The sequence below is a fragment of the Cupressus sempervirens genome, chromosome 6 (genome assembly GCF_028749045.1).
Source record: "Cupressus sempervirens isolate cs-2001-9-10 chromosome 6, ASM2874904v1, whole genome shotgun sequence".
NCBI lineage: Eukaryota > Viridiplantae > Streptophyta > Pinopsida > Cupressales > Cupressaceae > Cupressus > Cupressus sempervirens.
In genome coordinates, this window is record NC_143123.1 from 65,314,630 (window position 1) to 65,328,047 (window position 13,418).

General features: G+C 36.8%; 1 protein-coding gene across 2 annotated transcripts in view; it reads left to right on the forward strand.

The window, feature by feature from the left end:
- The first annotated feature begins 212 nt into the window (after positions 1-212).
- GC5 (golgin Putative 5) overlaps positions 213-13,418 on the forward strand; it is a 98,844-nt gene continuing 85,638 nt past the window's right edge. Inside the window, exons 1-5 of one of the 2 annotated variants that reach the window (XM_089786734.1) lie at positions 213-322; positions 458-703; positions 2,145-3,070; positions 12,960-13,031; positions 13,250-13,324. In XM_089786734.1, coding sequence (XP_089642860.1) covers positions 553-703; positions 2,145-3,070; positions 12,960-13,031; positions 13,250-13,324 — 1,224 coding nt within the window. In that variant the 5' untranslated portion in view covers positions 213-322; positions 458-552. Of the gene's footprint in view, positions 704-2,144; positions 3,071-12,959; positions 13,032-13,249; positions 13,325-13,418 lie in introns of both variants that reach the window. The other variant, XM_089786732.1, reaches the window with a different exon arrangement.

Genomic DNA, 13,418 nt, shown 5'->3' on the forward strand with positions numbered 1-13,418 from the left:
GATTTTTATGTAACATTGAAACCTTTAACTTTGATATTTAATTGTCTCGAGTGAGAGGGGAAAACCGTGACTTTTTAATGTAATTTCGTGCTTTCGGCGGGTGAACGAGCAGACAAAAGCGCACCAAACATAACATATTTTTTTATACCCGCATTTCATAATCAGAAAAGTGCTTCTCATTCAAGTTTTGGGTACGCCAACTAAAGCAAAATTGCCTATACAGTCAGATTTCTTATTAAATTGAATCAAAAAACAATCTTTCACCGATGGAGAGGATTCTATTTTCTTTTAGAAGGGATTTTTTTGGTTATTAAGTGATCTGGTGGTGTAACTGGGCATCCACATACTTCCTCTATTTCATTGAAACATTTAATGTTTAGTTCATTCCCGATTCATCAAAATTGCCACTGAAGAAGTATTGATCATAGGCTTTTCTCTCTTCGCCTTTTTTTCACAGGCCCGAGGATTTACCACACATTGAGAAAACTCAACAATGGTAGAATAATGGTAGATTTGTAGCCAAAGGAGATTTTTGTGAAGTGAGCAGCTAAAATGGCATGGCTGAATAAGGTAAATTTCACAAATTTTCCCGATCTAGCAGGCGCTGTCAACAAGATCAGTGAAAGTGTCAAGAATATTGAAAAAAATTTCGACACTGCACTTGGCTTCGAGGAGAAACAAGATGCCAACGGTACAAATGAAGGTAATTACATACTGGCTAGTACCCAATTGTGTCAACAGATCTTTTGTATCTTTTTAATTGATTTGGTCGTCCTATATTTGTGCATTTGAGCTGAATTTGAAATGAATGTTGTGTTATAAGCGATTTGGGTTTGAGATGATTTGGCGAAATCTCTATTTTAGCATATGCCCTCGCCCTTTTTTGAATCCTTGTCCTGCTCAATGCGATTCAATAGGGTACACAAACACCAATTGTATTTGTAGGAATCGAACCAGGGAATGATCTGTTCCGAGGTCCTAAAGTGTTGAGAACGTGGATTTTGCCAAAGCTTTTCTGGATGAAACTTCTAGACAGGTTACCCAAAGAATTTTAGTAAATCTAATCTTGCGAAAATCTTGGTTTTAAAATTCATTTATTTTGAATCAAGCTTGGTTATTCCGAACCTATATGGGAATCGAACCAGTCATAAACTGTAATAAATCATTCATTTTGTAAAACCCTTCGTAGTTAGATCAAAATGGTTAGGAATGCACTTTGTTTAGCCAATGCAATTGGAAAGGATAATCTTAATCATTGAGCTGGTGGGCCTTGAGATTTGGGGTTCAGCACTCCAGAATAATAGGTGTCCTTCTTTCAGTACAAGATTCCTCGTTGAAGGATTCTTTGGCTGGCATGCTGGCGAAACTTTGAAGACCAGTTATTCTGCAATCTGGTCATAAATGCACTATCTTACCATTCCAACGCAACTCAATCAATTGCAACTTTTATCAGTTTAGGAAGATTCTTATCACGCATTTCTTTAGCTTACGAATATTATAGGCTTTGGTATTACTGAAAAAATATCGTTTTCTCTGTTATGCTGGTAGGACTTATGAAACAAAGCTAATTGAAAATAGTATTGTGGTTGCAAAATTATGGCTGACAGCCAGAGTTTGAAAAATACCGAGTAGCAATCAAAAATATGAAATTTTTAGAGCAACTTGAAACAGGCACACTTATATTATAGTTTCATTCCGATCGAAACTTTTCAGATTTCTGACTTTGATTTAGAATTTTTTGAGTTTGGATTCTACTAATAGATCTCCATTCCTACACTTCGCTTAGAATTTTTTTCAAGTCATGTTAAATATGTGGCTGTTTTGTTCGTTGTAACAGTCTGGGCTCATTGGCAGTTGGTTTGTTCGTATGGTTTTCACTCACGCATTAATAGAGCATCACTCTCACAAAGTATTATTTGCAATCATATGATATTATTGGCATTCGGAGTTTGTGCACCAGTTCAGTCAAGTCTCGTTTATTTTAACCAGGAAGCCATGGCTGACATTCTTTCATTTATTTATAGGTCTCAATTTTGAGATAATGCTCAATGGGAAATAAGTACTTACTTTAAAGTGTCAGAAGCTTAAATTAAATTTTCTTTTTAATTATTCTTTTTTGTAAATGGACTTTTGGATATCAACAGACAGAAGAATTCTGTTCGATCCAGTTACAACACTATTGAAGCAGAGGGATACAGATGTTGGTGGTGCTGTTCAAGAAGTTGCTCAGTCTTCTAAAAACACAGTGTTGCAAGATGCAACAAATATCTCCTCAGTGCAAAGTCCATCAGAAACTGTTTCTCAAGACGAAGCATCTCAATCTGAAGAGCAGGTTCAAGCCTCTCAATCCAGGGATGAGGATCAGTTCCCTTCCACAAGAAGTGGAGAGGAGTGTCAGCATAGTCCTTCAGCCTTGGATCAAGACGAGCATTCAAATTCATCAAGGGAGTTAGAGATTACTAACAATTTAGATCCTGTGGAAAATGCTCAGACAGAAGCTGGATTCCAAGTAGTTTCAGAGGTTGCTAGTGAAGTATTGGAGTGTCAGGAACTACAACCTTCTGAGGTTTGTCAATCAGAAGATTACTCAGATGTAAATCACTTATTAAAGGTTTCAGAGTTAGTGGAAGAAGTTTTGCCAGCACAGGCAGGGAAAAGGGAGGAAGTCAAGGATTTACAAGAACGTGTATCTGAGGAAGAGGTTACCAATGCATGTACCTCTTCTGATCCTGAACCTTGTAATTTGCCATCAGCTACCAATAATAGCAAGGATGAGAGTACGGTTGATGCAGCTTGGAGTAATGAGATGCTTGCAGTTGATAAAATTTGTGATGAGGACAAAGCCATGCCATGCAGTAATCGGATCTCAGACAAACTAATTGTTGCTACTTCTGGACATACTGGTGAACTGGAAAAGGTTGCCGACATAGAACAGAATCAACAAGAGTTGCCTGTTAAGTCAGATTCAACTGTATCTCTTTTTGTAGAAAGTGATTCTGAAGCTGAGAGACTAAAGAGAGAGATGAAAATGATGGAAGCAGCTTTGCAAGGTGCTGCACGACAGGCTCAGGTATTCAAACGTATTGTCCATATTAACAAATTAAAGAAGATATGGAAAATTGTGGCTTAGAGGCTCTTGTAAGCACAATAATATTTTCTTATTCAAATCTCAGTTTATCTTGAAATGCTTTGGAGTCTAAACAAATATATCATATGGTCTTTCATTGTGTAACAGTGGAACATGTTTTTCACGAACACTTGTTTCAGTATCTAACTTTAGTGTCATCTTATTGATGTATCTAATGCTCTGGAGCTAAGAACCAAGAATCGCACCTGTTTGACACTGAGACTGCATTTTAACTTTACAAAGTTGGAGTTGGCTTCCCTGGTCTAGTTGAAACTACTTTCATAAATTAATCACTAATTGTTTTCTGAATTCTTGGGAAGCCTCTGAAAAGATAGATTAGTAGCATTTCAATGTTTTTAAAACTTTTTTCTGGGATATTTATGATTTGAGAATTGGGGAACATTGTCTGTTTTGGCATCTTTGCAGCTCTGAACTCTACAATTGAAACAGAGAAAATGAAGTTGCTCAACCTGAACATGTTATGCACATTGTGTTTCTGAATTAATCTAAAATAGTGTTAATTCATTTCCACATGCTTCGATTAACACTTGATAGCTTTTGATGACAAGGAACCTAAGCATTTATATGGAATCTTCAAAATGTGGTCCACAAAAAGCCATTTTATATTAATTCAAACTTAGTATATGTTATTATTGTGGTCCCAGGAAGATCTTGTGTCAGGAAAAATCTAAATGTAAAGGATACACTAGCTACTATCAATTTTTTAACAATCACTAAGTCAAGGCATAAAGCACCTACATTCAAAATACCTTGCTGAATTAATTTTTAGTCATCTCTTTCGATGCTTGAGTTACTAATATGGAGGGGTTTCTCAATTCCATAACTATGAGTACTAGTAGCACAACTCTAACATGGCAATGACATATTCTTGGTGAAATATAAGCATTTAAGAAAGAAGAAAAACCTTTAATGCTTTTTGAAAAAGAAAAAATCTCTTAGGTTTTAATGAGAAAAACACAACAATTGAAAAAAGAATAGCTTTAAGAAAGTAGCAGAAAAGGGTTTGTTTTTTAAAGTCGTGTAAGAAAGTACAGAAAAGGATTTGTGTTAGAAAGTTTTTCCCCCTTCTCAATTGCATTTATTGAAAAAATCAATTATGTTTGGAATTTTGTGATTCACTTTCTGAAATTGCATGCCAATTTGAGAAAGCAATCACCAACTCTGCTGGTGTGTATAGTGTCATATCTCAGCAAGACTGTTTACAACTTGAATGTGTTATTAATTTTTGACAACTTTGTGACTAAACAAATATGTATATACTATATACGTATGTGTGTGCTCGTGCATGCATGCAAATGTGTTTATACATGTATTTTCTTTCGTGTTCTTGGGATATAGACAATAGGAAAACACGGGGACATGTTTAGGGGACGAGAGGTGTCAGTTTTTGGTGATGACAATTAGAAAATGGGAAAAGCATTTCTTTAATTGTTCAGAGGAGAAGGTTTCATGATATTCATTTTATAACTGCAAAGAACAATTTTGCCCTTATAAAAATCTGGCATATTAAATAAATTACAATTGACACTTTTAATAATAAATTATCTTAGGTTTAGTTAGGGACAGCTGGTAAAGGCATTTTCCATATTCATTTTAAAACTGTAAACATAAGACCTCTTTTTAAAAGATATAGGCTAATTAAATAAATACACACAATTAGCCTAAAATAGCCTAGACTTAGTTAACTATGGTAGGCATTTGATAACTGCATTATTTGAATACTTGGAAACTAAATGAAGATAATATTAAGACAAGATAAATGTATTAATGTCCAACAAGATACCACAAACGGATCTAAGGGACTGAAAAGATTACAACAAGGCCACAACTAGAAGTGGGAGCACCAAATGGTGTCCACGAAAAGAACAAAACAGGAAAGCAAAAAGACAGAGCAAGGAAAACCTAAGTACTCCTTAGAGTCGAGAAGTAGTCCAGGACCAAAGGATACAAACATAAGAGAAGGTGTGTAAGGGGCTTGGGCCGTTTCAAGGTACCATTGGAGGTAGCGTGGTGCTGCCGAGTGTACGCTCTGCGAGGTCTTAAAGAATTGGTGGGGTTCAAAGAAGAAGAAGAAATGCTGAGTGACCTCTTCATCCCCCAGGCAGGGGACTAAGGGGTGAAGGAGGCAATGAGCTGGTGTGAAGTCTGTTTCGGCGGGAATTTAAGCTGAAGAGTATGATCCCCAAGCCACATGGCCTCTTGGAGATAAAGTGCAAGACACCGCTGATCAATGTATTTGAAGAAAGATGGCAGGCTCTTGCTCCCCTTGAACAAGCAATAGAAGGTAGAGGCGACAAATCCTGTCCTCTTTGTCTATCTAATGATATGTTTGAATACGTAGGTGATGGGAGCCCACCCTAAAAGATCCCAAGGAGATGCGAAGGGCATGAGTTCAATAATAGATGAGGTACTGAGGGCGAACAAGGATCCCGTCTTGAATACCCATGTAGTGCTCAACATATATGAATATCCATGTAGTGCTCAACATATAAGGCCATCTTCGGGGGGAGCCCCCTGAGGGGTTACTCCAAGTGTAATGTCCCATTTTTTTGGAGGAATTAATTATAAAGTTATCAATTAAAAAATATATATTACAAGGTAACTTTATAAATTAAATGAAAAAAATCTTCTAGAGGTTGCTGGAAGAAGCAGAGAAAAAATTAAAAAGGGAGGCCGACCTATCAAGGAAAAAAGAATAAATAGGTATTGAGGGCTCATTGCCTATCATCGAGATTTATTATTTCTTTTTGCTGATGTGCGTTATGGAGCCTAGGGTTTCTGCAAGTAGTCACAATTGGCCATTGAGAACGAAAACTCTCAATTGGTACGCAATTTTGAGGGTGTGAAAGATCACCTGAATTATTGCAGCTATGGGAAGGATATTTCAGTCCTTTCACTTGTGCTTAATTGCTGGTTTGGAGGTTCAGTTGGAGTTGCACTTTCATCATATCATCTTCAGCATTCAGTCTCCACCATTTGATCAATTCAGGTTCTTCATTTCAATCTGTAGTTGTAACAAGTATTCAATTGTATATAGCCAATTAGGGTTTCTCTGTAATGTGCTATGTCATAATGTTTTGGTGCTGAAATTTGCCATATCATTTGTAAAAATATTTGTTTTTCATTGAATGAATACATTGGCACTATTATTTCTTTTATTTCAGCAATATATTTTAGCAGTGTATTAAATTTAGGGTTTTGTTTAGTGGCCTATTGGTACGGGTCATTACACCAAGTTGTGGTAGATGTTGGTCACGACGTGCTTATTTAGCTCTTGTCAAGAGGGAAGGAGGTGAGCAGGGGCATCCAGGGAGAACTGAAATGGGGGAAGGCAGTTTATTGTGATCCCAATTGAACCAAGATGAGCAGAGGCCTAGGCGAACCAACACCGAGCCCTACCAGCAAGATCGGACCTCGCTACTGCCTCAAAAGAACAATAGGCTAGGTGAGAATATTTGTGAGAACCTTTAGAGGAGTTTGCGAAGCTTGGAAACTGATGGAGAAACCAAACCAGATCAAAGATAGTCCCAAGCTTGAAGCGATGAGCACTAAACTTGGCCAAGATGATACTATAGGGGGTGGACCAATGACATCTGACAATGCATTGAAGGTATAGGGTCAAGACTCTCAATCGAAGCCCAATTAGACTCTAAGAGAGGGCCCTAAACAATAGTGCCGTAGACAATAGTCGGTTTGACCTAGGAGTCCAAGAGAGATATCTTGGTTGTGGTATCCTAAAAGTGATGTCTATAACACTGTTTCTCAAGCATAGCTAGGGAACCAAGTCCCTTATTGACCTGGGGCTGCATTACAAGTCTAAAGCTAAAAGGGGGTTTTGGAGAACTTAATCCCCAAGTAAGTATAGGAGGAGATGTATTCAATCTCATCACCCTAAAAGTAGAAATAGAGATGTGAGGTCTTCAAGCAGTTGGAGACCATCACCCGGGTCTTACCCAGGTTTACAACTAACTTTCTCGAATCACAAAAGGAGGCCAAACCATCAAGAATTTGCTGAAGCTACTTTGGGGAAGAAGCCAAAAGAACCATATCAGCGACAAATAGCAAAATGGATGTCAAAATCTGGTGAAGTAGCAACCATCCCTAGGGAACGAGAAGCCTTGGAGGAAAGTCTCGAGCTCATCAATGTAAATACCAAAGAGCCTGGGGGAGTGAGGGCACCCCAGCTTTACCCTAATGGTGCTTTGAATAGGATTTGAGAATCCCTTCGGAGTCCCAAACTTGCCCACCACGCTCTCATAGAGCCTCATGATAGCAGTCGGTAGAGTCCTGAACCTACCCATCAGACTCTCATAAAGCTTCATGATAGCAGTCAGTAGAGTCTTTGAGTCACCAATGCCCCTAAGACTGGAAGAGAGCTATCTGAGGAACAAAATCAAAAGCTTTTTGAAAGTCGGCAAAGTAGGAGTAGACTCTCGCTAAGCGATGCTTGTAATGTGCCCGATTTTGGCAGTCTAGATAGTTGATGGAGTTAGCTCATCATAACGATCCTTGTGAGTTGACAGGGTGTTTTGGGGGGTCTCAGTTGTGGACTTACTATTTTTAGTAAGTCTATTTTTGGCAGTGCAGTGGGTGGCTTCAGCAGTTGGTTGTCACCTGCAGTTAATAAAGTAATAAATTACATGAGTTCTTATTTAGTTATTAATCATTGAATCGCACTATTATAATAATGTTTATAATAATGACTTTAAGAGATATTTCTTAAAAGCAAGTTGGAAAGTTTATAAGTGTTGAGTTTTTTGGGGAAACTTCCACAATTTCTAAAGTGGATTTTTAGGGAAACTTTGGCCAATGGAAGCTTATAAATAAGAGCTCATTTCATTGGGAAAAACACGCTTGATTATATATTTGATTTGTGCCTTTGTGGCTTTTTCCTGGGTTCTTAACTGTATGCCCTTGTTGATGTATAGGGGTCTTTGAAGTTTCTAACGTTTGAAGTCACTGCTGATGTATAGTGATTTCACTATCTAAATCTCCTATCTGTGTTTCCTGTGTCTGGGAGTTTGTTCTGGAAATTTTATTGCAAATTGTGCTGTTATAAACAATTTACCAAGTCTCCTTACTGTATTACTGTGGCTACGGAGATTGTCATTCTGAAGGAAATCGATTGTAAATCTGCCAATCGATTTGATAATTGTTTTGAAGGTTATGATATTACTGTGTTTTCATTTATAGGATTGTTCTTGAGATTGACTCTTGCTAGACGTCAAGGTGTGAGGGGAACATTGCTGGATGGTGAATAGGTGGAAAGAAACAACGCAATTCTGATATTCGCATTGTCTCACACCTGGGTTATACATTATGCAATCTGCAATTTGCCTGGATGCCATTTATTTTGGCCACGAGTTGCAAAGAGGAAGCCCCCGGTTTAATACCTGAGGGGACGGTTATTGTATTTGGCTTGCATTGAGTTTCCTGACAGGGGAGTTGAGTGAAGGATGTCGTACTTGTTTCATCAGCCAGATTCCCTGTACAACCAGCAAAGCAACAGATTGTATGCTGGAACCACAATTCCTACATTCTAGACGCATCTCTCAAACTGACAGTATCTGCAGATGTTTTCCTAGGGAGCTGCCAAAGTCACATATAGATTGCCAGCTGATTATCTATTGTGGGAGCTTCATCGGGAATTCAAAATTCAGTTGGTACGTGGCCAAATATATTGGTGACTGTAACTGCAAGCAAGTGCCACCCATAGCAGCCAGGTTTTGAGTTATATGATTTGTTTTAGAATTTGATTATATAAAAACTTGGTTTCTCCATTATTATTAAAGGCAAATTCTGGAATTGTTGCATAGTTATAGCTCCTTCCTTTGTGTTCATTATATACTCTGAACATATTAAAAAAGAATATATCTGAAAATCAAAGAGAAATAACAAAACACTGTTCACTGGCATACATAGTACTGTTGGGCATACATAGGGTTTTTACAATGCCGAGCCCCCTCGATGGTAGTCTGCAGAGTTCAAATATGGTCCATGGTTTGAAAATCAGTATGAAAGCCAGCCAGTCCCCTAGCCTGACAATGCCGGTGATCAAACTCCTTGGATAAGATAGTATTCAAGATGATGGTGCAGAGTTTGGTGAAAGTATGCCCAACCATGATAGTCTTATAGTTGTCGGGGCCCGAAATCGACCTGGTCTTATGTAACAGATAGATAATGTGTTGCGATCAAGAGTCAAGAGAGCCACTACAAAGAACTCTTTCAAAGAGTACTGTGATAAAGGAGCCCAAAACAGTAATACCAAGCTTGAAGAGCTCCACTTGGAACCCTTTCTCACCCGCTGTCCTGCTACTTTCATGTATCTAACTGCCTCACCGATTTTGGAAAAAGTGAAGAGGTGACAACTAGGCGGGGGGGGGGGGGGGATGAGGTGAAGAGGTGGCTGGCCAGGGATTTTGTAGAGAGTGGAGGTGTGGGAGACCAAGCAGCCATGTGAAGAAAATGGCACGTAGCTTAACAAACTATGAAAGGGAATAAATGCTATTGATTCCCAGATTTTACTTGCATATGATACATAAATCAATGCTCGTGGTTTTCTTCTTTTCTGAGGACTTTAAGAGAGATAATTCTGTGCAGGCAGGTCTGTAATATGTGTATCTGATTCTGCACTATGCAGAAATATCGTGATGTGCAAAACTATTTTATAATCAACTGGATTGATCTGGCATACTATGGATTACTGGAAGTTTTGTCTCCTCAAGTTCTTATATTTCACGGTTTGTAAAGATGGTGGTACTGAAAATTACCTTTGATCAGATGTGTCATTTTCTATTTGGATGACCCCCTTGACTAGATGGACTTTATGGTCTTGAATGTATATCAAAGGCGACACTCATAAATGCAAATGCTCTAGATGATATAGAGTTAGACTAGAGTTCCTTTTAGTTCTCCAAATTAAAATATCCTACAATGGTCCTTTTTCAAGTGCATAGAGTTATAGTTGATGCCTGGATGATTGAATGATGTTTAAATTTTTTAATGCACAGAGGAATGTATTAAATACCAAAGATATAACAAATAGTTGCAAAAATGAATACAAAGTCAACGCTTAACCATTAGTAAAAAAGGGCAGGAGTTGGCAATTTAAATCTCCAAATTTTGAATTTGGGGTTAGTTTGTGCTGTGTGTGAGATCAAATCTGCTCATGATGGGGTTAGTTTGTGCTGTGTGTGAGATCAAATCTGCTCATGATGAGATTGGCCCAGGATAGAGGATGTTAAATCTCAAGGCTGGGATTAGGTGCACGAACATGTGGGTTGATGTCATGAGCCCAAATTGATAAATAACATCTATTTATTAATTTAATAATACATGTTTATTATTAGATTATGGATAAATTGATTTATATAATTCATTAATATTAATCCATAATGCTAATCAATCTAATAAAAAATAATCTGCAATATGGTATAATTTTATTAATTATTAACATTATATTAATCAATATAATTCTATATAGTATTAATAATAAATAAGAAATAATATTAATACAAATTCATAACCAATAATATGAATAATGTTGATAAAAAATAAAGGTCAGCGATACTAATGTCTATATACTAAACATTAATATGCATTAGTAAACATTATGTTAAACTATTACACTAATTAGTGGGTGACTCATAACCTATCCCAAAGGGTCCACACGGCACATAAAAATAAGAAAAGGGCAGACGTGAATAATGGGCGCTATTGGGAAGAGAGAACGACAAACGAAGAAGAATCTAAGGTCCCACATCATCGGGCAAAGTAATCAAGGAAAGCTTTTGACAAGGTAAAATGTGTCTAAATTTGCAAGACCTAATAACAAAGGGATATAATGCTTTCCATATAATATAAAAAGAGAAAGGTAATGTTGAGGGTGGGATTGACTACAAACAAGGCCCACATGCTTCCACATGGCGATTGATAAAGTCTTTAGCATTAAACAAGGAATAACATCGGTATGTAAACCAGTCAACATAGGAAGGATACATAATGGGATTGACAGCGGGGTGCAAGAGGAGTCAACGATATCGGGAAAGTGGAAGACGAGCAACTTGCAAGGTACTTATAAAATACATGTCCCCCACCAAAATGGTAAATAGAGATCAGACAACAGCAAGGTAAGTAGGTTTAAAAAAATAATTTGCATGTATGATATTGGTTTATAGGATATGTTATTTACTTTGTAAAAATAATAATATTAGTTTATGGGATTTCTATATAGTCAGATAGAATATAAAATAAATAAAATAAATATAATAATAAAAAGAATAGATCATTCCAAGATGTAGGGGTGATATTAATTCATAGATAAATTTAGAAAATGTAGATCATTCCAAGATGCAGGGAATGATATTAAATGTAGGGGAATTGGTAAAACAAATCTTGTAGACCTTAAGGGATGTCCTCAAAGAGAAGACCAACTAATTGAGGGTCGTTCTGCAAGGGCACAGAGGGTTTTCACAGGGGATCATGAAGCCTGACCTGAATATCAGTATCAAGGAAGATGATAGAATAATTGAGGACCATTCTCTAGAACACAGGGGATCCTCCCAGAGGGTTGGAAAGTCTTATTGAAGAGATCCGTAAGGATCATGTAGATGTTTAAATATGGAATGTCTTAGTCTTATATTTAAAGATGTTACTAACAAAATCCTTGCAGGGAAAGCTTTAAGTACCAAGGAGAGGGGATATTACAGTTGATGATAGGGTGAATGTGTAGGATAGGTGCAGATAGGACTAGGATAGGTTGAATGAATGGAAGTGTGCTAAGGTGAGAGTAAATGGGTTAGGATAAAGATAAGGAGGGAGCCAATCTCAGCACAGAAGTGTGCCTCTTGTTGCTATGTAATTTTATTAATACGGTCCATCAAAACAGGCCCAAAGCTAAATGTGAATTGACATGGGCAAGGTAATTTGATTATTGCAATAACCATATTACATAAAATTAGAGCTGAATAAAATATTCACATGGGAATTGATATACAATTCAACAATGTCTTCATTTAACCATTTAACTGCCTCTGGATTTGATTGTGTATACTTTTGCATCAATGTTTTGGATCACACTTTGTGACCCATCATCAGGTTTTTAGAGGCTGTCAAGAATGTAGAAGTTAAGTTGCGGACATGGCTTGACTCAAGGTGTTTTAACTTTTAAATGATGTGAGGAAAAAGGGGAAAAAGCACGTGTAATAAGGAGAAGGAATTGAAGTCAATGCAATAGAATAATCCTATTATATGTAACTATATTTTATTCAAGTAGTAAACATATAATAAGAGAAATTGAAATATGACCTTAACCATCCTTCTTTATGATTTTCCTTTTTTATGACCTTAATCGTTCCTAAGTTCTTTCGTTTTTCCAAACACAGCACAATTGTTTTCTTACTGATTGGTGAACTACACAAACTTGTTCTTAGAAAAATGTTAGTCCCCCTTTTTCTTATTTTAAAGTAAGATATGGCAGCATATTCACTAATTTAAGAAATAGTATTAGTGTATGAATTGACCTCAAGGGTTGGCATGATTCTTTGAGTCATTGTTGTTAAAAGTGTGAGGGTATATCCTCACACTTTTGATCGGATTTAGCAGAAAGGTGTCTATTAAGGTGTAAGAATCCTAGGATCCTTCTAACTGTTCTGGTTATCAGGGAAAAAATAAAGAAAAAGAAAAAAGAAATAGCATAAGAAATATTAATGTTTTAAAAACAATTTTATCTTAGACTTTGTATTTAATCTTAATTTCATTTCTTTGGTAAATTATGACCTATTTGAATTTCACTAAACTTCTGCTTATGCAGTCAAAGGCAGATGAGATTTCAAGATTGCTGATTGAAAATGAACAGCTGAAAAATACAATCGAGGATCTTAAGGTAGGTATGAATCGATTCACTATCTGACTTTTATTATGAAATGATAAATTAGTCAGGCTATTTTTAAATGCTGTTTGATAGTCTTTTCCCTCCTTATTGTTTCTTCAGCGAATATGACTGAGTTTATTCTGCCACTAGTAAATTTTCCTGTTTAAGAGTATCCTGATCATACTAAATGATGTGTATGGATCTTACCTTTTTGTTTTCTACTTTTATAGAAGAAACCTCCTGAGGCAGAATCTGATGCATTACGTGATGAATACCAACAACGTCTTGGGGCTCTTGAACGGAAGGTACACAAAATATTCTTTAGAAAGTAATTTCAGTTAGCTAGCTTCAATTTGATATTTCCGAGATCATATGAACAATTCATTCACTTCTCAAAAA